Source organism: Pituophis catenifer, unplaced genomic scaffold (assembly GCF_029215685.1).
Source record: "Pituophis catenifer annectens isolate HBS135680 unplaced genomic scaffold, rPitCat1.0.hap2 SCAF_6, whole genome shotgun sequence".
NCBI classification, from domain to species: domain Eukaryota; kingdom Metazoa; phylum Chordata; class Lepidosauria; order Squamata; family Colubridae; genus Pituophis; species Pituophis catenifer.
In genome coordinates, this window is record NW_027256886.1 from 62,024,206 (window position 1) to 62,051,049 (window position 26,844).

Genomic DNA, 26,844 nt, shown 5'->3' on the forward strand with positions numbered 1-26,844 from the left:
GATGCCAGGATTTTCACATCTTCACTATGATTACAATTAATACCCTATTACTACTACGACTCAGAAAACTAGACTTAGACCTATGAACATTGAATAATGATTTCTTCAGTATCACTGGACCTTTAAACCATTTATTTATTTTTTTTAAATGTACAAAGCTGCCGAAACGTAACTGTGCAGCATTTTTAACCACTTTTATTTGGGAGCAAGTGCTGGTGAAGTCAACAGGACTTATTTCCAAATAAATGTGCAGAGAAATATAATGTTACTTTTTATTTTTCCTAAATGGTTAAAAAAAATCCTTGATATTATTATGGATGGCATCTGCTTCTGCTTAATAACAAATCACGCTGGGTTTCAATTTTGTGTATATTACAAATAATTTGCATAAATTATTAAAACAATTAAGGGATTGACATATCATGTAATTAGAAACGCATCAAATTTGAATGTTGTACAAAAAGAGAGCTTCAATATGAAACATTAAGTCTCTGAGAATGAAATATACTACAGATTTCTGCAGTGCAGTCTTCCACATACAACAGACAGAAACTTTGTGTGCTGAGATGGCTCTTCGGATTTTCTGATTTTTTTCCTCTAATTGCTGGGAGTAAAAAACTCAAAAGATGATATTAAAATGCATGCCATTCATCTTCTCCACTGTAGATGCCCCAGTATTTGACTTGCATTCTTATTGCAGATTTCCTTTTTATCTCATTTTCCGTAGCCTTATTCTGTTCTCTTTGTCTCTCTTTTTAAGGATAAGTATGAACTGGTTGAAAAAATGCTCTTGGTCTTTCTTTTTCTGAACCAATCGAAAACGTTGATCTGTGCCATATTTCTCTGCAAACTCCTTAAAGGTGGTCCTAGAATGGAAAAGGAATAATCAAAGAATACGTAAGGATTCAAATACAGCTGCAAGCTGCATCAATAGAAGTTTTATGAATGAAGGCAAATATCCATGTCCCACGATAATGATTCAGGATCCAATCTGGGTAGGTCAGGAGTGTCAAACTCAATTTTATAGAGAGCTGCATCAGGATTGTGTTCGATCTCAGGGGGGTATGGGGCATGGCCAGGGTGGGCGTGGCCAGCTTGACATCACTCGTGTTGGGGTGCCTGAGTGGCTGGAGTGCTCTGCCAGAAAAACGGGCTCACGAGCTCCGTTTTTGGCCAGGCCAGCTTCCTGAAACTATCTGCCAGCAAAAACGGAGCTCAAGAGGTCCGCGCACGGCCCTCATGAACTCCGTTTTTAGCCAGGACGGCCTCCTGCAACCATCTGCCAAAGAAAAGGGACCCAGCCCTCCCAAACTCCATTTTTGCTGGTAGAGGCATCGCGGGCGGGTTCTTCGCTGTTTCCAGGGCAGCCCCATGGGCCAAATCTAAGCACCCCAAAGATCCGGCCTTTGGGCCTTGAGTTTGACAGCCTGGGGTAGGTCATCAGGATCAGAGGATTAGATCCTGCAATAGGTGTTTATACTCTTTGGCTCTTTCTTAAACACACAGGGGTTTTTTTTCCCCTACTGAATTCATTCTTACTGCATCTTTTCCTTGTCATGGAAGCCATAGAAATGGAAAGATTAAAGTCAAAAATCTCAAAAATTCATTGATCTGCTTGGCTTCTCATCCTAAGTCATTATTCCACTTTCACATAATAGACTTATTTATTGATTCATGGAACCTAGAGGAATAATTACTTCACTGTGGATGATGTAACATAATTAAGATTAAGATGGGATTCTCAAAAATTAAAAGTTTAAATGGTTTTGCTTAAACTTGCCAAACAATATGCCTTCTTTCCTTCCATAGCAGCATAATGTTTTTAAAGGCCAAGATTTTCATCAGAACTGGTAGAGTCAAATATCTTTTGATTCTCAAATGTGACTCTGTCTGGAAATATAGAGGATGGGAGCAGTACTCACATGTATCAAAAATTTGTGAAAGAATTTGTATGGCTAAATAAAAAGTGTGTATGGCATATGGAAATTCTGGCTTAAATTTCAATGATTGGCTTTATGTAAACTAAATTCAGGACCACACACAGGGGTGAAATGCTCCCGATTTGGACCAGATCCAGTAGCGATGGCGGCGGGTGGTTCGGAGAACCGTTAGCAAAAATCCCTGCGCCTCCCCCCCCCATGCCCAGCTGAGCCACGCGATTATCAGAGGCTGTATTTTTAACTTTTAAAAGCATTTTTTCTACAACTTCTTCAGCTGAAAAAATGCTGTTAAAAGTAAAAGAAAAGCCTCTGATGATTATGCAGCTCAGCTGGGATCATCAGAGGCTTTTAAAAGCATTTTTTCTACAACTCTTCGGCCGAAGAGGTTGTAGAAAAAAAAATGCTTTTAAAAGCCTCTGGCGATCCCAGCTGAGTTGCCTGATCATCAGAGGCTTCTAAAAGCATTTTTTCTACAACCTCTTCGGCCGAAGAGGTTGTAGAAAAAAAAATGCTTTTAAAAGCCTCTGGCGATCCCAGCTGAGTTGCCTGATCATCAGAGGCTTCTAAAAGCATTTTTTCCTGCAACCTCTTCGGCCGAAGAGGTTGTAGAAAAAATGCTTTTAAAAGTAAAAAAAAAAAAAAGTTGGCCATGCCCAGCCAGTCACATTACCTCCCCCATCAAGCCACGCCCACAGAACCGGTAGTAACAAATTTTAGATTTCACCCTGACCACACAGCTAAAAACCTGTGGCATACATAATAAATAGGCAGGAATTTAATCACATGGGCAAGGTGGCCATCTTGATTTTTGATGGCCCTGCTTGATGCTGTCATATAGTAATTTTTAGGCACCCCACGAAAACCACAGAAAGTGAGAATTTCAAAGGGACTGTCATATTTAAAGTGGCTTATTTTTTGAAGCATTGCAAGAGAAAATGGATGAATCTAATGAACTTCTTGACTCTTTTTGAAACAACTCTCCACCCCCACCCCAGGTTCCCCTAGGTATATTTGCTTCCCTGTAGCTTGAAAATATTCAATTGAAAAAAAAGGGGGCCTTTTCCCCCATGATTTTGACAGACGTAAATATCATACTTTTAGAGTAATGCAGAACATGTTTGTCTTAGCTTAAAAAAGGAAGGCTTGCAAAATGTTCCTGCTAGAGATAATAAAATAGAGATAATAACTGGTTCATTTTACAATACAAGAAGCTAGTTTGCTGCAATATTAACTGTCAGCCTGGAGAATTATCTTAAACTGTGAAAATGTGTCTTATGTGCTCTTATTTCTGGTCTTTGACTGAAATAAACTTTGACTTGACTTGACTATCTGCCAGATGATATTACTTTTTTAAAAATGGAAATGAAAGGAGGTGGTGACCCAGTGATTAGCTTGGATGTGGGCCTTCATACCCAAAACAAATAAAATGTCAAAAGCATCCAGGGCTAGAGTTAGCATTTGATGATAAGGGATATGGGTGTAGGTAGAAAGGGCATAGAGAACATCTTATCCATTTGATTTCTTGCAAATGGGTATTTTGTGATTGCCCTAGTTGTCATGGAAGCATTTTGCAACAATAACCACTTATGTGAGCTTAACATTCTTAATATTTATGTATTATTTCTCTTTCTCTCTCTCTCTTTCTCCCTTCAGCTTTTGACTCCTGATGACTGCCTAGACAAGTCTTTCTCATTTTCTTGGTAATATTTCTGAAGTATTTTGACGTTTGCCTCCTTTCTAGCATTGCTTAGGCCCAGCTGGCTTCCTGCCTAATGCATGAGTAGAACTCACATTTTCCCAGTTTCTGCTCGTTGCCTTAACCACTAGGCCCGTGATGGCAAACCTATGGCACACGTGCCACAGGTGGCACATGGAGCAAAATCGGCGGGCACGCAAGCTCAGCTCCGGTGCACAAGTGTGCACCAGCCAGCTGATTTTCAGGCCTTCTGGGCCCATCAGAAGTCGGGAAACAGACTGTTTCCAGCCTCCAGAGGGTTTCCAAGGGGATGGGGAAGGCTGTTTTCGCTCTCCACAGGCTCCTAGAAAGCCTCTGGAGCGTGGAAAGGATAAAAAACAGGCCTACCTGGCCCACTGTGCCATCACATGCCAAAAACATTTACATTTATATCTTAGATTTTGTTGAAAAACTCAAGCATATAGCAGTCTGCCCTATTGTGTGTGGTCAGTATGAACCACAGTGGTGAAAACACTATAACATAGTGAAACCAAAAATGAAAAAACTTTCAACAAATTGGAAAAAACTATATATATAATTATAATGGTGCAGTAACAAGTCAACCTTTTAAATTATTATCATAGCTACTGTTTATTCTCCTATAGGCATTAAATAATTCTTCAACATTCTCTATATAGAAAAAATTATAATACATTGTTAAAATCTGAAAATTATTTCCTACATTAACATATGGAGGCTGATAAAATTATTCAAATTATGAGCAAAATGTTTTCCCTTATCTCTGTAATATAAATATGTCATCTTAAACTATCTTGATGATTAATAAAATTATAAATAAAAACCATAAGTTTATATAAGATTCTTAGATCCTTCTTGCCATGAAGGATCATGGAAAACAGCTAAATAAATCAGGCAACATTTTGAAATCTTATGTTTAGTGTGCAGTCACCATTATGAATGATAAATTCTTGTGTGAATATAATTTGGATTTTGTCAGAAGGCAGAAAAGACATTAGTGATTTTATAATATAATAAAGTGTTCTTGGGCATACAGCAAGCATTAATCACACTTGCAACTGGATCTGCTACTGCAAAGCATAATAAAGTACAGTGACAGATTTTGACTGTTCAGTATATTTTATATACTGATATAATAGATTTAGTTCAAGTTGCTTATAATGCATGACAATGAATTAGATCTTCATTAACCTATTGGCTACTGCACTAATGTAGCTGCAGATATCAAATACGTTCTTGAAATAAATTATGCACTTTCTCCGTGTATTTTATATACAGAAACCTATACTGGATCTGGAGTTCAGCCTCTCTGGTATAATTTAGGGCTTAATAAGAAAGATTGAAGAGATGGTTGACACTAAATTGTAGTCAATCTTTCAAAAATTTGGCCTTAGCTATAATAGAATAATGGCAGACGATCTGGGATATTTTCTTTGAAAAAAGAAAAATGGGTAGAGAATAATAAAGGGTAGAGTATAATAAGCACCACTAGTTCTAAGAACTTGTCTATGATTTGAGTTGCTACTGAAAGTATCTTTATGTATTGTACTACCTATTAAAAGGCTGGCAAAATATTTTCAGGCGCCAAGTTCTAACATGCAAATTTATGTAACTGTCGTGTAATAGGGTTAATGAATAATTTTTTAAAAAAATTTCCAAAAATTTCACAAAGTCTAGTAATGAGGGTATCATGTCTGAGGCATCATGTAGTCTTTTGCAAGAATATTAAAGTTTGTGAGATTTGATAGGCTCACAAGGTCTTAGCAAATCAGAAGATGACAAATATTTGTGTCCAGCACTCTAAGTGATACATTCATATTCAGAAGCTTGGTTTCTGGAATAATCTCAATTTAGTCAAAACCCACAGTCAAAGGCTGTTCCAATTAGGAGTTATATCCAAAGTTGCTTCATACCTCGGTGACAATTTAGATTCTTCAAGCAGCTTTTTAAACTCTTCTTTGGCTAGAAGTAATTTGTTTTTCTTTTCCTTATATTCTTCTCTTATTCTCGTCTTGACAAACTGCTCAAATATCTTAAAGAAAGAGGAAAGGAGAAAGTAAGGTCACAAAGCATCATTAAATGAGTTACCTGTGAAGACAGACATTTCTTTAAAACAACCTTTGAAAGTCTGTTGTAAAAGACTTTATTAAAATTATTTTATTGTTCCTCTCACAATTGTATTTTTTATTTTTAGGCACTGCTTTCAGATCATGTCATGTAAACCTATAGATAAAATTCAGATCCTTTCAGGTGAATAAATTTAATCCTTTAGTCTTTGGCTTAAATTTTTTTGAACAGGTGGAGTGGTCTACTAGAATCACAGTAGTACTACTACTAGTAGTAAGATTACTGTTTTAAATGAAAGGAAAAATTCTAAACTCAGCCTACAACAACAGTACAAAATAATGATTTTTGCATTCTAGTGATGCTTGCTAGAAGATCGGCATTATGTGGTGCACAGTGGTGAGAATGCAGAATTGCAGGCTAACTCTGCCCACAGCCTGACCAGTTCGATCCTGACCAGCTCAAGGTTGAATCAGCCTTTCCTCCTTCCGAGATCGGTTAAACGAGGACCCAGATTGTGGGGGAAATATGCAATTTACAGAGTGTTGTAAAACATTATGAAGCAATATATAAGTCTAAGTGCTATTGCTGTTGCTATTGCTACTTCATACTCAGATGATCCTTCTCATCTGAGAATTTGCATCAATTTACGTCAGTGGTTGCCATACATTTTCTTTCGTGACTCAAACCCAGTTATCCAAAAATCCTTTGTATGCAATATAGGTAAATAAACTTTAAGTCAATTTAAATGTCCCTGTGATGGAGTAATGGGTTTGTATGTTGTAACCCAAAGAAAAACAACTTTTAGTCAATTTTGGGTTTGAGAAGCAGCTCCTTACACTGTGATTGTAAAAACTGCTTAATTGAACTTTGTATAACCTGCATAGAATGTGGTCAGTTTTGTATTTGGCTCCTGGGTCTTTCATTTGCAAAAAAAAGGAAGGCTCAATTATTTTTTATTTTTACTTGTTGCTGTTTCTCTGTGTCCCCACAAAGTACTTCTAGTCTAATTTGACATATAGATAGTCCTCAACTTAAAACAGTTTATTTAGTGGCTATTCTAAGTTACAATGGCACTGAAAAAAATGACTTATCACTGTTTTTCACATGTATGACCGTTGCGCCATCCCCATTCCCCATGGTCATGTGATCAAAATTCAGGCACATGTCCTAGGATTATATCTTTTGAGACCTTCTGACAAGAAAATTCAGTGGGGAAGCCAGAACCACTTAACAATCATATTACTAACTTTAACCTTTGCAGTGATTCACTTAAGTACTGTGACAAGACATGTCGTAAAATGGGGCAAAACCTACTTAACAAATGTTTCACTTAGCAACATAAATTTTGGACTCAATTATGGTTGTAAGTCAATGACTAGCTGTATTTTGGCAACCTACTGTCCCAGAAACATATAATGAACATTGAAGAATTCTTGTTTCTCTATACTCAACGCTGAGACTGGTACAATTTCAGCGAAAACACTCTTACCCCCCTTTCTATTCATTTTACAGTTATGGATTGCACAATGAGGTGTCTTAGAGAAAACACAAACTTGAAATGAATGTGTGATGTGTTTGTGTGTACGTATATGCTTCTGTGAAGATATCTGTTTAGCTTTAGAGTTTTCAAATTATATTTTTAGCTACCACAGGAGAACATATATCTCCAAGCTAGTAATTACACTTTCATTGGCTTGCAGGAGTTGTTGTATATATTAAACTATGAATGGGGATGGGACTAAGAAACTCGACTCCATTTTAATGGATATACTTTCCCATTTTGAAATGTGACACACTGAAATAAATCCATTTTGTAATTCAAAAAAATGGTAACCACAAAAGAAATATCATTCTAATATATGGAAATGAAATATTCAGCAATGAAAATGAACAGCGTAATAAAACATTTTGTTGGGGATGCATTTTCTTAGTCCAAACTTCATATTCCAGTTCTATATTCTATGGTTGAAAACAGCTTTTTCAGATTGCCTTTAGAATCTCAGCCAATTTATCCTTTTATGAACTTTAATGAACTTGTAAGATTTTTTTACTTGATTGTTACGTTTTTATCACTATGAGCTGCCAAGAGTGAATGACTGAATGAATAAATAAACAAACATATAAATAAGGAAGTGCTATCTCTTTTTTCCTAGCAGGTTAAACACAGCAATGGTTTTCAATTCAATTCAATTTACTGCAGTTGTAGACCATTATATATAATGAAAGGGTTAAAATACATTTGTAAAACAAACTAACATCTATAAGTGAGATCCAGGATACAGCCAACATTAAATTATATTGCAAATTATAAAATTATATTAGTTATCTACAATTACAACAAAATCAAAGCATGTCAAATTATTAATATCAACAAAGGAATAATACCAAAAATGAATTAGAGCTACAAAAAGGCATTTTGCTGCAGAAAACCTAGTTACATGCACTATAACAAGATATCCTTCTTCTATGAACAGCATCTGGGCAATTGGCCAAATCTGGGTGACCAGGATATCCCTAATTAGAGGTAGTATGAATCTGATTCAAATATTTCTATAAAAGGAGAAATGAAGAAGAACATGTCCTACAGTTTTCACCTCTCTGGAATCCCAGGAGCAAAACCTTCCAGCTAATGTTCCCTTTTTATATTTACCATCCAATACTTCAGAGGTGAAAATATGGCAACCCAGCAATGACGAAACTTTGCCCAAGTGTTTTGCCAAGTTTCCCCTTCTAATCCAAGTGAGAGGAAGGATATTAAAACTGTCTCAACCCCCATTGTCAGAAGAAGGAAAGCAGTTGGCACTTAAATGTGGAAGTAGCAAAAGAAACAGAAGAATCTGCCAATAAGGGGCTCAATTAATCACCATTCAAACAAAGCAGCTGGCTATTACTGTCATCAAAATGGAGGAAAGATTTGAAATCTGGGAGAAAAACCTTTCTAAGCCAGCTAAACTAGCTATATCTCCAGCCAATTCATCCACAGGAGTCAAGCGGTTAAAGGCTGAAATGCGGAAAAGCAGTTATTATAGTGTAGAACATGTTCATAAGGGATAAAGATCAATTCACAAGTGGATGTGTAAATGAGTCTGTTGTGTATGTCTTGTTCAAATTTAGCAGTAAATGATGTGACAGGTTATATCTGGCCACAAACTGAATTGTTTTCACAGAGATAATTTTAATTGAGTGTGCTTTTCTGCATGATAGTACTATTCTTTTTTTATAACTGTAGGATAGCCATAGTTAATCTACTATGACCTTTTCAGTGTAGCTGATGTGTGAGATGAGACAAAATGCCAATAAATCAAGAGAAAATTCAATCCACAATCCAATTTTAATCCACCTAGTCCCAGAGTAACTGGTTTCCATGGAAAGATTGGAGAGGAAACAACTTGAGAATTGTTCTAAGTAACCAATATAAATGCAAGTCATTTGGGAGCCAGAGTTCAATATCATGTATATGTTCATTATAATGAGCAGATGAATTTCACATTAATAGGCATTTGCTGAAGATCTGTGTTTAAAAGTTATGGCTAATTGGAAAACCACCATTCATAACTTCCCTTATTCACTGATATAGCAATAGCAATAGCAATAGCACTTAGACTTATATACCGCTTCACAGTGCTTTTCAGCCTTCTCTAAGCAGTTTACAGAGTCAGTATCTTGCCCCCAACAATCTGGGTCCTCATTTTACTGACCTTGGAAGCCTGAGTCAACCTTGAGAATGGTGCATTCTAACCACTGCGCCACCATGGCTCATATTGGGGGAAACCCACATTGGTTTAAACCAGGGTTCCCAACTTCAGCATCTTTAAGAAGTATGGACTTCAATTCCAGAATTCCTCAGCACAGTGAATACAGAATTCTGAGAGTTGGTTCAAAGATCTTAAAAATGCTGTAGTTGAGAAATACTGGACTAGAAGATGCAGAACTAAAATTCCATAATATAGAAGATTCCAAGTAAAAAAGTATTTTACTAGTTAGATTTCATGTAAAAATATTTTGCAGCATATCTTAATAGCGCTGAAAAAGACATGTCACCAAGGATGGAATGTTTCTTCTAGACCAATAATGAAACAGATCAATAGTTTATATTGCTATAAGTCTGTACCTTTTCATAATACATTTTTACAGAATACAGAAGGGACCTTGGAGGTCTTCTGGTGCAAATCCATGCTCAAGCAGGAGATTCTATACCATTTTAGAGGCTGTCCAGTCTCTTCTTAAAAGTCTCCACTATTGAAGCACACACAACTTCTGAAAGCTTTTCCACTGGTTGATCTCCTTAGTTCTAGGTTGATTCTCTCTTTCTTCAGTTTCCATCTGGTGCTTCTTGTCTTGCCTTCAGGTGCTTTGGAAAATACATAGACTCCCTCTTCTTTGTGGCAGCCGCTCGAATATTGGAACACTGCTATCATGTCACCCTTAGTATTCTCAAATGAATATCCAAAAGATGCTTAACTGATGAAAAATAACTACAGTAGGTTGATTCTGTTATCTGCTAGCTGAAAGCTGGAAGACTTCTGTCCAAAGGAGATTTGTGATCCCTCATAGGAATCTCAATGAGAGAACTAAATTGATCCTATGCAGGTGGTTTCAACAGAAATTCCTAAAGAAATAACTTGGCATTCCAAATTCAAGGCTTGAGCTGGGCCAAGTGGCTTATAGACACACAGCATGGCAAGGTTAGATAAGAAAGTTTACTGAATATTACCAGTAGGATGAAGTCTTATAGAATCATTGATTGTCCTCTGTTGGTTTGAAGATGAGGATTATCTCTTATATCCCTGGGTAGTTAAAATTCATTGCCTCTTTCCTGCTAGCTTTCAGTGGATTGCTTGCAGTGCTTTGCCTGGACTTGAAGTTGAATAGCTGTTGTTATACAATTGACATCTTTTCACTGAAAACCACAGCTCTCAGTCTGAGCTTCAGAGGAAGCAGCAATGTTCATTATTTCCCCTATGATTCCAGCTTCAACATACAGGCCAGAATGAACTTAAACAACCTCACAAGAAATCCAATCACTTTAAATAAACTAACATTTATTGAAGAAACTAGGAAGCCTCAACCAATAAATTTCATCAATTAGCCCTTTTTTAAAAATTTGATTTATATGCCGCCCTTCTCCGGAGACTCAGGGCGGCTTACAATGCGTTAAGCAATAACCTTCATACTTTTGTATATTTATACAAAGTCATCTTATTGCCCCCCATAATCTGGGTCCTCATTTTACCTACCTTAGAAAGGATGGAAGGCTGAGTCAACCTTGAGCCTGGTGAGATTTAAACTTGCAGTAATTGCAGGCAGCAGATGTAAGTGGATGTTAATTAGTCTGCTAAGCCACCAGAGCTTTTGCATTTTACTTACAATGTTTTTCCAAAATTACATAATCTGACTCTCCTTTTTGGGTCTGTTTCCATCCATCCATCCTTTCCATCTGCAATTGTTAATTTTGCTATTGTGTTGCTTTTAATTAACCGTGCAAGAAGTGAGTTTTATACCTCCAATGTAATGTTTTATCAGTGGTGGTATTCAGCCAGTTATATCTGGTTTCGGGCGAACCGTTAGGGGCGACTGCAGAATGCCCCCCACCCCCACCCGCACGGACATCATGACGTTCCATTTTTACACATTTTTGGGGCTATGCGTATGCGGGCACACACACATTTGTGAACTGGTAGGGAAGGTAAGTGAATACCACCCCGTGCTTTATGCATGTGTGCTCAAATGCAAACATATACACACACCCTTGCTCTGAAAAATCAGGGAATCCTTCAGAACACTGCAATGGGTAGCCCTAGGTGCGGCAGAATGAAAGAGGATTTAATTGAATAACAATAACCATGTCTATAATCAGTACTGTGTGCTATTTATGCTTGCCAAATTGATGGCAGTATATTATTGAATATTTCTGGAAACATGAATGAGAAGGTTCTGTCATGTTTTACTTTGGAGTTCCACAGAAAGCTGGATGGCCACAGGTTTTTAATGTTGCTATACCCTGATCTGAGGAGAAATGTAACAGCCTTATCCAACTTTACATGAGAGATGATGAAAATGACCTTTGGCACAAACAGTTTTTTGTTGCTTTTATATCAGTTTTATTTTAGTTTTCTAGCAAATGGATATTCAAACATATATGAAAAGTAAAATGATATAAAAATATTGAAATGGTACAGACACCAACCTAGAACATAGCACAATGAATAAGATTAAAAACCAGGGGGCCTCAGAAATTGAGGAAATTAGACATCTGATATCCAAGTCCCTTCCAACAAGTGGATGTAGCTACACCTGTGGCAAATAGATTTTGCTTGTGCTTTTGAGAAATTGAGTCCATCCCCCTGAAACAATCCTCTTTACGAAAGATTGATCAACCCAAATATAATCATTTGATAGGTTCTTTGGATCAAAGCCACCATGTTTTGCAAACATAAGAACAGAAAATACATTTTTGTTTGTTTTTTAGGTTCTTCTCATGCACATATACAATCTTCACCATACCTTAGAATTTGGTAAACAAGCACATTTTAATTGTCAAAGGAAACAGCCTTCCTTGAAATGAGAAGGAGATGATCACATAAAATTGATAAAGTAGCTCTTTATTCCAAAATCTAAGCCCTTAAGGCAATATTAGGTCTATAAACAAAGTTCACCCATTGAATGCTGATAGAATTGTAACATCATTCAGCTAGTGAGGATATCAATTTAACGGAACATAATTGTAAGATGAAAAGGTAGACAAATAATGTTCAGGCCTCAGATGAACTTAAGAAACCCTCACTAGGTCTTTGTCCTACAGGCAGTTCTTGACCACAATTGGGATCAAAATTTCCATTGCTAAGACAGATGATAGTTAAATAAATCATGCCTGGTACATAATACTTTTTACCATGGTTGTTAAGTGAAATCACTGCAGTTGTTAAGTTAATCACATGGTCTTTAAATGAATCTGGCTTTCCTCATTTGCTTGTCAGAAACTGGATGGGGAGGTTGCACATGGTGAAAACATAACTCTGGGATGCTGCAACCATTATAAGTACATATCAATTGCCAAGTGCCCGAATTTTGATCACATGACTGTGGGGATGCTGCAATGGTTGTAAGTATGAGGACAATTGTAAGCCACTTTCTTCAGTGCCATTATTAACTTTGAATCAGTGGTGAAATCTAAAATTTGTGACTACCAATTCTGTGGGCGTGGCTTGGTGGTGGTGGGGTAATGTGACTGGGTGGGCGTGGCCAATTTTTTTTTAACTTTTAAAACCATTTTTTCTACAACCTCTTCAGCAAAGAGGTTGTAAAAATGCTTTCAAAAGGCTCTGACGATCCCAGCTGAGTTGTCTCAGCTGCATTCTTTTAAATGCCTCTGCCCATCAGGCAACTCAGCTTGGATTGTCAGAGGCATTTAAAAGAAAAAAAGGTTTTTTTTTTCTTTATAAGCCTTTGATGATCCCAGCTGAGTCTGGCAATCATCAGAGACTTTTTATTTTTACTTTTAAAAGCACTCTTTTGGCCAAAGAGGTTGTAGAAAAAATGCTTTTAAAAGTAAAAAAAAAAAAAAAGCCTCTGATGATTGTGCGGCTCAGCTGGGCATGGGGGGGGGGGGGCAGGAATTTTTGCTACCGGTTCTCCGAACCACCCACCTCCATCGCTACCGGACTGGGCGGTCCGGTCCGAACTGGGAGCATTTCACCCCTGCTTTGAATGGTCACTAAATGAATGGTTATAAGTCTAGGACTATGTCATAAGCTTTCAAATAATTGTTGAAAGCTTATGTGCCTTTCAGCAGGAATATAGTGGTTTTTTTATCTTCCCCTTTTCAGATCCTTTCATTAAGGGGAGAAAATGCCTTATCAATATAACAGGGTGTAATCCTACTTTTAAAAATATGAAACTCTCCCTAGAATTTGAATCAGTTCAGGACTCGGCTAACTTTTCTCTTCCCATTTGGCGTGGAAGGAAAAGTCTTGAAAGTTTGTGCAGCCTAAAACTTATTGCCAAGCAATTGCTGCACACTTTTCCCATTGTCAGGCCAGCGTTTGTGTGCTTATGTAAGGATCCATTCTAATACAACGTTCTCAGAGGCAATAAGGTAAACCATTGTCCATTTAGAAAGTGTGCAGCAGTCACTACTTCTTCTTTAATGCATTGAAAGCTCTTACATAATTATGAAAGACTAAGAAATTAGTTTTTTCTTAGAGACATCCGCAAAAGGATATGAAATTGTGTAAAATAGTGACCAAGTTTTGCAATCCAAGCTGTACTCCTTCTCAAAGCTGCAGCACATGGATCACTGTGCTGTATCCAACAGCTTGGGTACTTTGATCCCTGCCCTCCATGGATACACATGAATTTTCTCCAAAAGACTTCCATATCTATCATTATGATTTTCTACTTATATGAAGTAGGATAGCAGATGTGGACTGCAAGGATACAAATGACAGTGAGACAGCACCAATAAGTTTAAAAAAAAACCTGGCTTTTTTTTGCCGCCACTCATTTTTCTTGTTGTAGCCCAGATCTGATAGCAATAATTTTTCAGGGAAATCTTCAACTCAACCATGACTCCATACACATTAATCAAAAATGTTTCAGATGAACATGAAACTTTCAGTCTATTATTCTATTCTGCACAATATGCAGGTTGGTTTTTAATGTTTCCTATAAATTGTCCACTGCCCATATTCAAAGAGAATTCATTTATTGTTAGTTCTGAAAATCTGCACAAAGATTTAGCTTTCAGCCTCCCCATCATTTAATCATGCATATTTCTTTTGACTTTTACCATCGCTTCTTATGCTTTACCAGTTTAACAGAAGGTTCACTAAAAGTGAGGCAAATAAACTAGCTTTGTGCATTAATCTTTCAAAATAGCAAATTAAGATGTATAAGGCCTCGTGTAATGCCTTCATCAAATCTTAATTTTATTATTATTATTATTTTCTTAGTAATCAAAAAATGTCAAATAAAACTTTGGTCTTTTAATCAAAGAAAACTGATAAGGACTTTTTATATTGGTCAAGTGCCCAAAACATGCAGAAAAGCACATCTTCCTTCTCCTGGTCTTACCCCTCTCTATAGAAGGAGGATTGAAAGCATCCTGTCATATTGTATTGCTGTGTGGTTTGGCAGTATAACTGTTTTGGACAGGAAGGCAGTGCAGAGAGTGGTGAGGACAGCAGAAAAGATTATTGGAAGTTCATTTCCTTCTATCCAGGACATGGCATCTAAGCACTGCTTGACAATAGTCTGCAGTATTGTCAGGGATGCTACACATCCTCTCCATGACCGGTTTTCTTTGTTACCTTCTGTGAGGAGGCTTCATGATATCCAAAACATCCAGATTCTGTAATAGCTTTGTACCATATATCAGGGGTGAAATCCAGTCGGTTCTATCCGGCTTGGGAGAACCGGTAGGGAAGGCTGCAGGAGGCTCCGCCCACTCGCATGGATGTCATGATGTCGCTTTTTTGTGACATTTTAAGCCTCTGCGCATGTGCAAAGGCTTTGTGCAAGCGCAGACAGAAGTGCTGCAAACAAAGAAAGTGTGCGCCTGGCATATGCACTTTGACAAAACAGTAGGGAAGGTAAATAAATTTCACCCCTGCCATGTAGTATCAAGACTCTTGTTAACTATCAAGACTCTTTTTTCTGCTATGTATTCAAAATGGACTGTGATTTATATATATGCAAACTGTCACTGCTCATTAAATGATTATACTATTGTATATAATGCGTATGCTTAATAAATGAAAGGATATTAAAAATTGTTGGGATAACTAGATTGGGCCTTTGCTTCTGTCACCAAAAAAAGTAGAGAGCTTCCTCTGGTGTGTGAAATATTCAGATCTACTGTTTCCTTCTTATTCTAAATCCTCACAATCATTTTAGAGTAAAAATGCAGCTATGCTTTGATAAAATATATATTTAGAGATGTCTCACCAAAATATTTAAATTTAATATCAGTTTTGAATAAATAGAAGAAAGAATAAATTAAAATGGTTATTTTTAAATTATTTTGTAGGCACCAACAAAGGGTTGGTTGTAAATAGACTATAGCAAAAAAAAAAATTAGCAACACACATCACTTTGCAGTAAACTTTGGCACACAGGAAAGAAAATCACAGAAACATCCCTTCTCATTATAACAAATTCAATAAAAATAAATTATAATTAATGGCCATAAAAACAAATTAGAAAACTAATAGTTTTCTGCCCATCCATGACAACCAATACCAGTTTAAGGTGGTCCTCTTAATCTGCATAATAGTAGCAACAGCTTTGATAGAAATGCTTTCTTTTCATCCAGAATTATATTTTTCAAGATGGTATGCTCAAGAGCATTAAAAAAATATTGAGAATCTATGATTCTTCAGATGTTGCATAAAATTTCTAGCATTCTTCACCACAGTATGGCTGGGAATTGTAATTCAACCGTATTTGGGAATCACAAGTCCTTCTTTCAATGAAAGAAAGAATGTTTCAATTTAAATGATTTTTGTTGAAGTGCACGGTATTAAATGCTAGATACAACATGTAATCTATGTAAGATAGAAACCTTTGAGGATAATCCTCAGAGACATTCTAAATTAATCAGTGAACTAACTCTCTTAACGTAACAGATAGTAAATTATTAAATGTACAGGACATTTTGCATTAGTTATTATTAATTAAACTCAAATGTTTAAAATTTCATCTTGAAAACATAAGAGTCAAATACTCCCAATTTTATGCACACACGTCATGGTTACTGATAATGTCTTATGCAGCCCAAAATAAAATGTAACGTGCATTTTATAAAATGTTGTGTACCAAAGAGAGATCATAAAATCCGATCATAAAATGCTCTCTCAATAAGAGAATAATCTGAGGCTTTCTTCATTGCACCAGGTAAAAGCTGATTGAAATCTCCATGGCTATTAAAATATGTGATTTAATAATAACTCATTTCTGATTTAGTGTACATTTTTATTGATGTCCTAAAAATGACAATATAATTTGACCTTTAATAAAATTATTTTCTGTGTATTATTATTTAAATTTTGATCTATTTTACATTATAGCCTGTAATTTTTTTAAAAAGCTACCAAAACAAGAACTCACCTGTTTACGTTCTTCTGAGTTTAGTAGAAGATAACGTGGATCAAACACAATTTTATGAAGTTCTTTTTCCCATGTGGAAAATGCAGAGACCTGGAAAAAAAATGTTAATGGAAGACACACTGTATAAACAAAGTTTAAAGGCTTGAGAATAAAATAGCAATAGCAATAGCACTTAGACTTACACACTGCTTCACAGAGTGCTTTTACAGCCCTCTCTAAGTGATTTACAGAGTCCTCATTTTACCCACCTCAGAAGGATGGAAAGCTGAGTCAACTTTGAGCCAGTGATAATCAAACTGCCAAACTGTAGGCAGCCGGCAGTCAGCAGATGTAGCCTGCAGTACTGCATTCTAACCACTAACCACTGTGCCACCATGGCACAGAAGTAGGTACCAATATCTTATTAAAGAAATATTACACTGTACAATGTTTTGAATGATATTGTCAATCATCTAAATTATTATTGTAGCACAAGCAAAAAATCATCACAGGAATTTAGATTCAAAAGAAAATGGGCTATAAGAAGTAGGAAAAAGAAATGATTCCTTTCCTCAGACTAGAAATTAAATAAAAAGAGAACATTCCACTTGCTATCCAAGTTTTACTTTTTTAGCAAATGTTCTTCACACAGCATGTATTCAGACGAATGCTTATTCATCTTTTACTCTTTCTACACAAGTTCAGCTTTTGTTCAGAGGTTTTCTGAACATTTCAGCAATTTAGGAGGCTTCAAACTGAAAAGACATTGGAATAATTCACTATAAAAGTCACTGGATCTCAGTTGGTCTCCACATACATTTTCCATCTTCCTTTATTGGAAATGCTAAAAAGTTAACCAAGTTTATGTACAGTTCACTCTTAATTTCATGAGAGGACAATTCCTTTATTAGACCAAACCAAATATAACCAAAACATTGCACAGAAGAATTCTCCAGAATCTTCAGACTACAACTTAGATAAGGAAGTTAGCTGCACTTTCATACCTGACTCTAGTAGTCATATCCAGCAGGCTTGGGATAGCCTGAAAAATGTTTCTATTTCTGACCTGTATGACTTCAAAAACCAAGAAAGACATTCTGAGTTGCTTCAAATCAGTTTCTTTTATTGTTCCTCATCTGTAGATATAAATCTTTCCAAACTAAACCCAACTACTTGCACCACTAAAGATATAACTCTAAGAACTCCTAGGGTCCTGATGGTGAACCTATGGAACCTATGGCCACAGCACCCTCTCTGTGGGCATGCAAGCCATCATGTGCATGTGCGGGGGGCTGCGTGCACATGCACAGGGGGTGGGGCACATGTGGGGAGTGCATGCACATGCACGGGGGTGGGGGGCATGCACGGGGGGGTGCGTGCATTGTATTTTGGGAGTTTGGGTACACATGTGCGCATTCACTCATGTGTGCATGCACGCTTTGGGCACTGAGTCCAGAAAAGGTTAGCCATCACTGTCCTAGGGAGAAATTCTTTTGACCCTCTTCCTCTCAACCAAACTATCTAGATTTCACTGTCTCTTGCTTCTCTGGAATACAGCCCTTCCTGCCTGGGAATTTAGACTACATTCCACAGCAGAGATCCAATACTGGTAGTCTTCATTTAGTGGCCACAGTTGGAACTGGCAACTTGGTTAAGCAAAGCAGTTAAGTGAACATCATGGGACTGTAGCAATGCTTATAATTTTATTCAGGCTTTCCTTTGCTTTAGAGCAGGGGTGTCAAACTTGTGTCGTCACAGCATCGTCACATGATGTATCATGACTTTTTCACCCTTTGCTAAACTGGGCGTGGGTGTGGCCAGTGCGTGATGCATCTGGCCCATAGGCCGCAAGTTTCACACCCCTGCTTTAGAGCATCAGAAAGATATGGCCACAAATAGCAGGAAAGATGTCCAGAACTCAACTCATAAGGAAGCTGGATAAAAATGCAAATGTTGGTGTTTTTATTTACATTCATAGTAGAGATTAAGCAGGCATATAATGGGGAATGCACATTGAAAGGAATGTGCTAGTGGCTCCCTGCTCTAAGCCACTAGCAGTTTAGGAGGCAAAAAAAAAAAAAAAAGCTTTCATTTAAAACTGATTAGAGTCTTGTCAGTGTGAAGCAGAAAAGCAAGTGCAAAGGAGGGTTCTAATCAATTAATGAAAGTCCCAGAACTGAGCTTGTTACCGTGTGGTTAACTTTTTAAAGACACCTTGCACCATGGAGAAAAGCAGCTCAGGAAGACATAGATTGCTTAAGCAATCTCTCTGTCCTGCGGGGGTCAATTTTGTGACCCATGCTCGCATTTTTCTCCTCACTCTGAAAGAAATGCAAGCATTGGCCCAAAGTTTTTATTTCAGAACCATTATAACTATGGACAGTTGTTTCTGAGGCAACAAGGATTGCTAAACAAGGATTACCTGTATGGTAGAGTATGTAGCAGATGGACATACAATACAGTACAAATTACCAAACTTCATTATTAAATAATCTCCAATTTCTACCTGTAACTATTCATTAGCATCTGGTAATTATGCCAGAAAACAATTTCAGTTTACAAGTTTTATGTACTAGATTCTAATCAATAAATTGATTAGATACATACATACCATAATTAAAAGTATTATTTTTAGCGTGTCAAATGCTTAGTCTTGTATTTATTGCAACAGCTACTCCTGCCTTATGTCCTCTTAATCTCACTTATTCAGGAGTCTTTATTTCTAATGGGAAATGTGGCTATTGTTTCTGAAGAAAAATCAAAGTATAAAGATTAGGATAGAGAACGCAAAAAAAACACCCCCAATTTTAATGATTTGTAGTGTACTTTTAGAAGATATGGGGTAAATCTATAAGACTGGTCTTCAAAGCAACTTGCGAGTGAAGTTAACTAAAAATAAGTGCAAAAAACAATCTCTGAAGGCTAGCATGAACACCCAATTAATTTCAAAATGCATTTCTTTCCTGGATGCTAAATTTACTTTTCTTAGTTATCAATGCATCCAAACATTGTATAGCAGGAACTGTTTCTCTGCAATGTAATCTCATACATTATAGATATTTGGACAGAGAAGATCACAACATTGTTTCCCTGCAATGGCATCCTGCCAAAACGGAGAGTGTTGATTGCATTAGGATCAGTGTGATTTCCCTTCTAGACCTGGAATTTCAAGTACTACCACTGTAGGATGAAATATAACAAAAATATTAAACTCAGTGAGTTCTATTGGCTCACAGCTGCTAAATAAATGCTTGCATAGTGGACCAATAATTTTAATATACCAAAATGAATTCTTTAACAATTTAACCTGTATAGTTTTATGATATCTTAATGATGAACTTAAAAGAAGATCCTCATGAAGAATATCATATCATTAAATGTACATTTAATAGTTTAGAGAGATAGATAATATAATTATTTAAGATTAGGCAGAGATCAGAAATTGGAATTTGCAGTTAACTCAGTACATTGAAATAGCTTCTCAATGGATAAGATTTAAAATTCCCCAGTCTGCTAGCTTCTAGATGTATTTAACTATGATTCCATATTTCCTGTCTTATTACCTGTTCTGAGTGGAAATTATGGAGCTGTAATCCAAGCATCTGGTTGGAGAAATTTATGTTACTGAACTGCTAATGGAAACAGCAATACTTCAGACAGCATAAGCATAGAACAGAATAATTTGGAAGGGACCTTGGAGGTTTTCTGCTTGAACAGGAGCCCTTATACTATTTCAGATAAATAGTATATTTATCTGAATAAATAGTATATTTATTGTCCATTGTCTTTTTCAAAGCCTTCAATGATGGAGCACCCACAAATCACACCTGGAAGGCAAATTATTCCATTGGTTAATTGCTCTCCCTATTAGGAAATTTCTCCTTAGTTCTAGTTTGCTTCTCTCTTTGGTTAGTTTCCAACCATTGTTTCTTGGTGATTTGCCATTGTTTCTTGGTGCTTTTGCCTTTTGGTGCTTTGCAAAATAATTTGAGTCCTTCAAATATTGGAACAGTGCCATCATGTCCCCTTTGGCTGTTTTGGAAAATAGTTTGACACCTAGTCCTTCTTTTCATTAGACTAGACATACACAATACATGGACAGGATCAAGAAACTTGATAAGCACAAGTCATGTTCTTATTGTTTTCTTTTTTTAAAAAAGCTAAGCTTGTGCACAGTAAATGGCAACAACATAATAGCAAACAGTGAAGTTATCTATTGATAAGAACAACCAATCTATTGATAAGAACAACCAATCTAAACCATTAGTTTGTTGCAATGTATCTATTACATATATTAAGATTATATCGTGTTGCCAATATTACAGGAATCAGGAAAAACGTAGGCAATTTCTTACCCCTCTTTCCAGAAGCATATCTCGAAAATGGGTAATACGTTCCTCCAAAGGAAGGGTAATCTGATGTTCGGATGTTTTCACATTTTTCTCTTCCATTGTTATTTTTTCTAGCTCTGTATTCTGTGAATTTTCCAACCTTAAATAATAGAAGAGATACACAAAGTGATATATGCATTTTTAAACTCTTGGTAAACTTTAGCGCGCAGGAGCATCTAGGAAAATATAAGCAACATATTTTTCTCCGTAGTGAACTTGGAAAGTATTTGCTAAATTTTAATCTGAGACAATGTGTTATCATATTATCTAGTTAAATGCAATACTGCAAAGCTCTGGTGTTAGAACAAACTTTTGACCGTTTAAAAACTGGCTTTTTCAAATAATCTAAAGACATGTAGGAAAAGGGCTACTGCCAGTATTCTCCTTCCAAGTGTCTGCATCTTTTTCAAAAGTTGCTTTCCAGCATTTGTTGATTTAGGCAAAGATCTAAAATAGATTACTTTGTGTGTTCAGTGAAATGTATAAAGAATCCTTAAAGATGAATATGGCGCTTGATAACATGGATATGTTGACAAGTTCAACAAATCACATGAAGAATTTGTTCCTTGGGTTTTTTTTTTTTTGTTCTGTTTTTTGTTCTGTTTTGCTTTTTATTTAATAAGACATAGCAGAGAACGAAAAGATGAGTGACCTTGGGCCACTCTTTTTCAGCTCTAAGAAGGAAACAATGGCAAATCACTTCTTTACAAACTACAGGACTTGTGCAGACAATTTCAAGCGTAAAAAAAAGTGATTCAACTACTTAACTTGCTCATGTTCTTCTTGTCAAGAAATTTAAAAGAAGAACCTTCATCAGTCCCTCTCCAAATCCCAACTTAATTTCTACTTGTTTCTTTTTTAAGAAGAAATAATGAACAATACAGCAAATAGAGAACAGGCTAAATAAATCTCCGCCTTCCCATCTAGCCATTATATTTATAATTTTTACCTAACCATATATTTGGTCTCATCTGCAACAGATTTTTTTAAAATAACCATAGCATGGTTGCTATGTAATAGCATGTAATATATGTAAAATGTAATATATTTACACTTTTTAATTTGATGGGCTAATTTCTGGAAGGTGAATTTTTTTTTAAAAAAAGGAAGGCACTTGGATATCCAGTTCTTCTAATGAAGTATATTTTGAGTATATTAGACTACCTGTTTCCAGATTTTGAGGTTGCAGAACAAACCAATAAGTGTCACGGGCTGCAAATTATTCTTTCATATTTTCAATCAAATTGCTGCTTTAAATGTATCACAGATTTTAGGAAACTCATTTCAAAAACTTAATAAAAGGAGACTGACTTTCGGTAGCGATACAACTTGGACACCAGGGGAACTACAGATTAGAAACAGGGGACAGAAAAGGGGGGGTCAATTGTAATAGAAATGTTAAAATTTACTTTCCGGTAATAAATTGCATTCCCCAGTTAAGCAATATGGGTCCTAACTTACAGTATTATCTTCTTGCTATCCATAATTGCATTGAAATTTCACTCTTAAATTACACTAAAATGGATATTGCATGATATTAGTAGCACTAAAGCTATCAAAATGTCACTTTTCATATTAGAATAGTGACTTGGATATTGTATTAGCTATTTTAATTCTTTCAAGTTATAATATTCCATAATATGATCTATGAAACTTCCAATCTAATTTCTGGTAACTACCAAGTATTAATATTCAGTGAAATTGATGGGAATCAGAAAGTTAAATCATCAGCAAAGGTAGCCAGAGAGAATCTCTTTCTTCCAGTATAGTTAATTAAAATGATTTAACAAATATAATAGTTGTGCACTTATACTTGCAGCTAAAACTACCATAAAAGAAAAAATGAATTAAAGCATTATGCAGATTAAACACTCTTAAACCAGTGTATTAAAATCCTGAAGTTTGAAGAAAACATAAATGGAGTTGAACTATATTTTCTTAATATTGCATCATTTTCAATGTCATCTATCAATATCTAAATGTGAAAAAGAAATATCAATATGAAACATAATGATGATGATGATGATGATGATAATAATAATAATAATAATAATAATAATAATAATAATAATAATAACTACACACAGGTTTATCTTAAATTTTCCTATGTCCTAAGAATATCATAGAAACTGTATTCATATAAAATATATATATAAGAGTTTTATTCAATAGAATACAGGAAGGTGCAAAACTATTTTGGCCTGAATAGTGGACATCTCATAGATAAACAAACCTACCACTCACAATCATTATTTTATCAATTTGGCCAAAGTGTTATGGCCTAATCAACTGTGATTAGTATCAGAACTCATCACATTTTCTAGCTTCCTAGTGAATAATATATACCAGAGTTCCCCAAACATTCCAGCTTTGTGGACCAGTGGAGGGTGGGAGGGAGAAGGTCCCACACAAATGGTTGGAAAGTACACACAGCTTCATTTGCACGCACTGGCCCACTGTTTCCGTGACCCAATTGCAAATGGCTCATAGCCACGGCCCAGAGGTTGGAGACCCCTAATATATATCACTATATATTATTCATAATCAAACAAATATTGTTGAACTAATAAGGACTAAAATAGTCTATTATATAGTGATCGATACTGGGAGAACTGTCACTAGGATATTTTGATACTTAGATTTGTTATATTCCTTAAATTGATTAAGGTTCAAAAGTTGCATATTATAGAAAAGTAGCTGCAAAGATAGAAACAGGCAACTTTTGCATTCAGCTCAAAATACGACCTCATCAGATGCTATGGTAACTTAGTAAGGGAGAAGCAGATATACTGTATGCACTTATCCACAAATATTCTCAATGTCCCAGATTACAACAAGAACAAAAGCATTGTTTAACTCTGCTGTGAGCTGGTGCCATAGTTATTCCTTAAATTCTAGTACCACAAGAAAATCAATATTGATACCTTTTCCATTGACATGGTTGAGTGGTTAGATCAGATCCACTTATCCCTTTGGAGGACTGATTTTTGATTTTCCATATTTTAACAAGATAGACAATAATATTTCCTTCATAGAACTTTTTTTTAGAGATAGTTGGGGATTCAAACTCTTGTTTTTTAAACTTTTAATAAATTAAGTGTACATCCACATGCTTATCTCTGGAATTATCATGAAACTGAAAGGTAAATTTAGAAAATGCTAAGGAAGAAAGAGATCACAAGGAATCCATGATCATTGAAAGCATGCACAGCTTTGAAATGCTAAATAAGGAAGGGATTGTTTGGGCTGCCTTATAGTTTTTAAACAGTAAGAAAATCCCATGTTGCCCCTCACAATGGATCAGACTAGGTGGAATAGGAATTTCTACGATAGTATCTATGTTGCTACTAGTCCACTGGGAGCAAAACAGTCAAGTTTGGTTCGGGAGAGGCCATCAGCAGAATTATTTTTTGTCTCAATCAATTTATTCAAGATCAGCAAGATTAGACCCAAAGGAGCCTTTTCTTTGTTCTTTCTTTCTTTCTTTAATTAGGTATTCCTCATTTGTGACTGGCCATTTTTGCAGTGCAATGCAGTAATTGCTCCCTGAAAAATGGAGAGTATATTCATTGATCCATCTGATCTTCAACCTATTCCTGCTTACCTGAAATTCTATCTATCTATCTATCTATCTATCTATCTATCTATCTATCTATCTATCATCTATCTCTGTATCTGTATTTATATCTATCAATCATCAATATCTGATGGCCTGAATCAGTAAACAATGCATATATTTGCATTTTCCGTTAGTTATACAATGCATCCAAAAGACAAATCAAGAAACAAGGGCTTTAAATTATAAGGAAATTATTTTGGATTGGATATCAAGAAAGAATCCCAACAATAAAATTTATTCAATAATGACACAAACTGTCTTTGGAGGTAGTAAACTTTTTTTTGGGGGGGGATTTTAAAAACGGACTAGATGATTAAATAAGAGATGTTGTTTTATGGTGTTACTCCACTGGGTAGGAGTTTGGACTAGATTATCTGGAAGAGACCTCCCAATCCTTACATTCTCTGAATTTGACTTATTAGGACTCAATATATTTCAAAATTACATAAGGATAATGTATTTCATTTTTAGAATGATTGTACTACAGCTCTGGAGCATCTTTGAAGATAACAGCTCTGGAGCATTTTTGAAGAGCCGAGGTGGCGAGTGGTTAGAACGCAGTACTGCAGGCTACTTCAGCTGACTGCTAGTTGCAGTTCAGTAGTTCAAATCTCACCAGGCTCACTCAGCCTTCTATCCTTCCAAGGTGAGTAAAATGAGGACCCGGATTGTTGGGGGCAATAGGCTGACTCTGTAAACCGCTTAGAGAGGGCTGTAAAAGCACTATGAAGTGGTATATAAGTCTAAGTGCTATTGCTATTGCTAACAGAATAACAGTTGGAAGGAACCTTGGAGGTCTTCTAATCCAACTCCCTGCTCAAGCAGGAAGTCCTATACTGTTCCGTACAAGTGGATGTCCATACTCTTACTAAAAGCCTCCAGAGATGGAGCACCCACAACTTCAGAAGGCAAGTCATTCTGTTGGTTAATTGTTGTCACTGTTAGGAAATTTCTCCTTAGTTCTAGTTTGGATCTCTCCTTGATTAGTTTCGATCTGTTGTTTCTTGTCTTGCCTTCTGATTCTTTGGAAAATAGGTTGACCCTTTCTTCTTTATTCCTCAAATATTGGAACACTGCTATCATGTTACCCCTAATCTTTCTTTTCACTAGACTAGACGTATCCAATTCCTGCAACTGTTCTTCACATGTTTTATCCTCCAGCTCTCTAATTATTTTTGTTGCTCTTTTCTGCACTCTTTCCAGAATCTCTACATCTTTTTTATAATATGGTGACCAAAACTGTATGTAGTGTGGTCTGATCATGACATGTGTCATTGTGCCTAAGATGATGGTGGAAGAGGAGGAGGAAGAGGAGGAGGAGGAGGAGGAGGAGGAGGAGGAGGAGGAGGAGGAGGAAAGGAGGAGGAGGAGGAGGAGGAGGAGGAGGAATTGTTTTGCCTGGTTTGGCTTTCTCCTTCTCTCTCTCTCTCTCTCTCTCTCTCTCTCTTTTTTAAATACTGTTAAGACTTACTTGTTTCTCTTTGTTTTGATGCTGCTGTCATCACTCATATCTTCTGGATCTGTGCCATCTTTTTCTGCTGAAAGGGAACAAACTTGTTAGTGACAAATATGTCATTAAACCAACCAGATCAGCCAATTTAACTTTTGTTTTATTAGAGTTGGTTCAGTTTCTAAATTTTCTGTTTTTCTGGTCATTACAAATGATTTAAAAAGTCAATTGTAATTTATTCTTCTCACTATTTAGTTTAGAACTCTTTCTATGTGCATTACACACACCTATATCTCCCTTTCCTTCTTTATCTCTCTAATTATCTTTTTTAATAGGTTAGAGTGTTATGGTTTTAATAATTGCTGGGAATCAAGGAAATGTAGTCTAGCACATCTGGAAGCAAGGTTTATGCACAAGTAATATTATCTATGTGCACATTAGTTAATCTTGGCAAATAAAAACAGCATTGATAATGAGATGAATTGATTGTGAAATCAATCACATTCTTTTCACATATATAGGTAACAAACAGGTAAACAGTCCTTGCAGATTCAGGCATGGATAACAGAAGTGGGAAT

The 26,844-nt window shown here is 36.1% G+C and overlaps 1 protein-coding gene across 1 annotated transcript in view; it reads right to left on the reverse strand.

Annotated features, from left to right (window-relative positions):
• Positions 1 to 709: 709 nt before the first annotated feature.
• The window catches only part of TCERG1L (transcription elongation regulator 1 like), a 182,166-nt gene continuing 156,031 nt past the window's right edge, over positions 710 to 26,844 (reverse strand). The window contains exons 9-13 of the mRNA XM_070946006.1: positions 26,288 to 26,354; positions 21,162 to 21,297; positions 16,828 to 16,917; positions 5,568 to 5,686; positions 710 to 866 (exon numbers count right to left, since the gene is read on the reverse strand). Coding sequence (XP_070802107.1) covers positions 710 to 866; positions 5,568 to 5,686; positions 16,828 to 16,917; positions 21,162 to 21,297; positions 26,288 to 26,354 — 569 coding nt within the window. The remainder of the gene's footprint in view (positions 867 to 5,567; positions 5,687 to 16,827; positions 16,918 to 21,161; positions 21,298 to 26,287; positions 26,355 to 26,844) is intronic.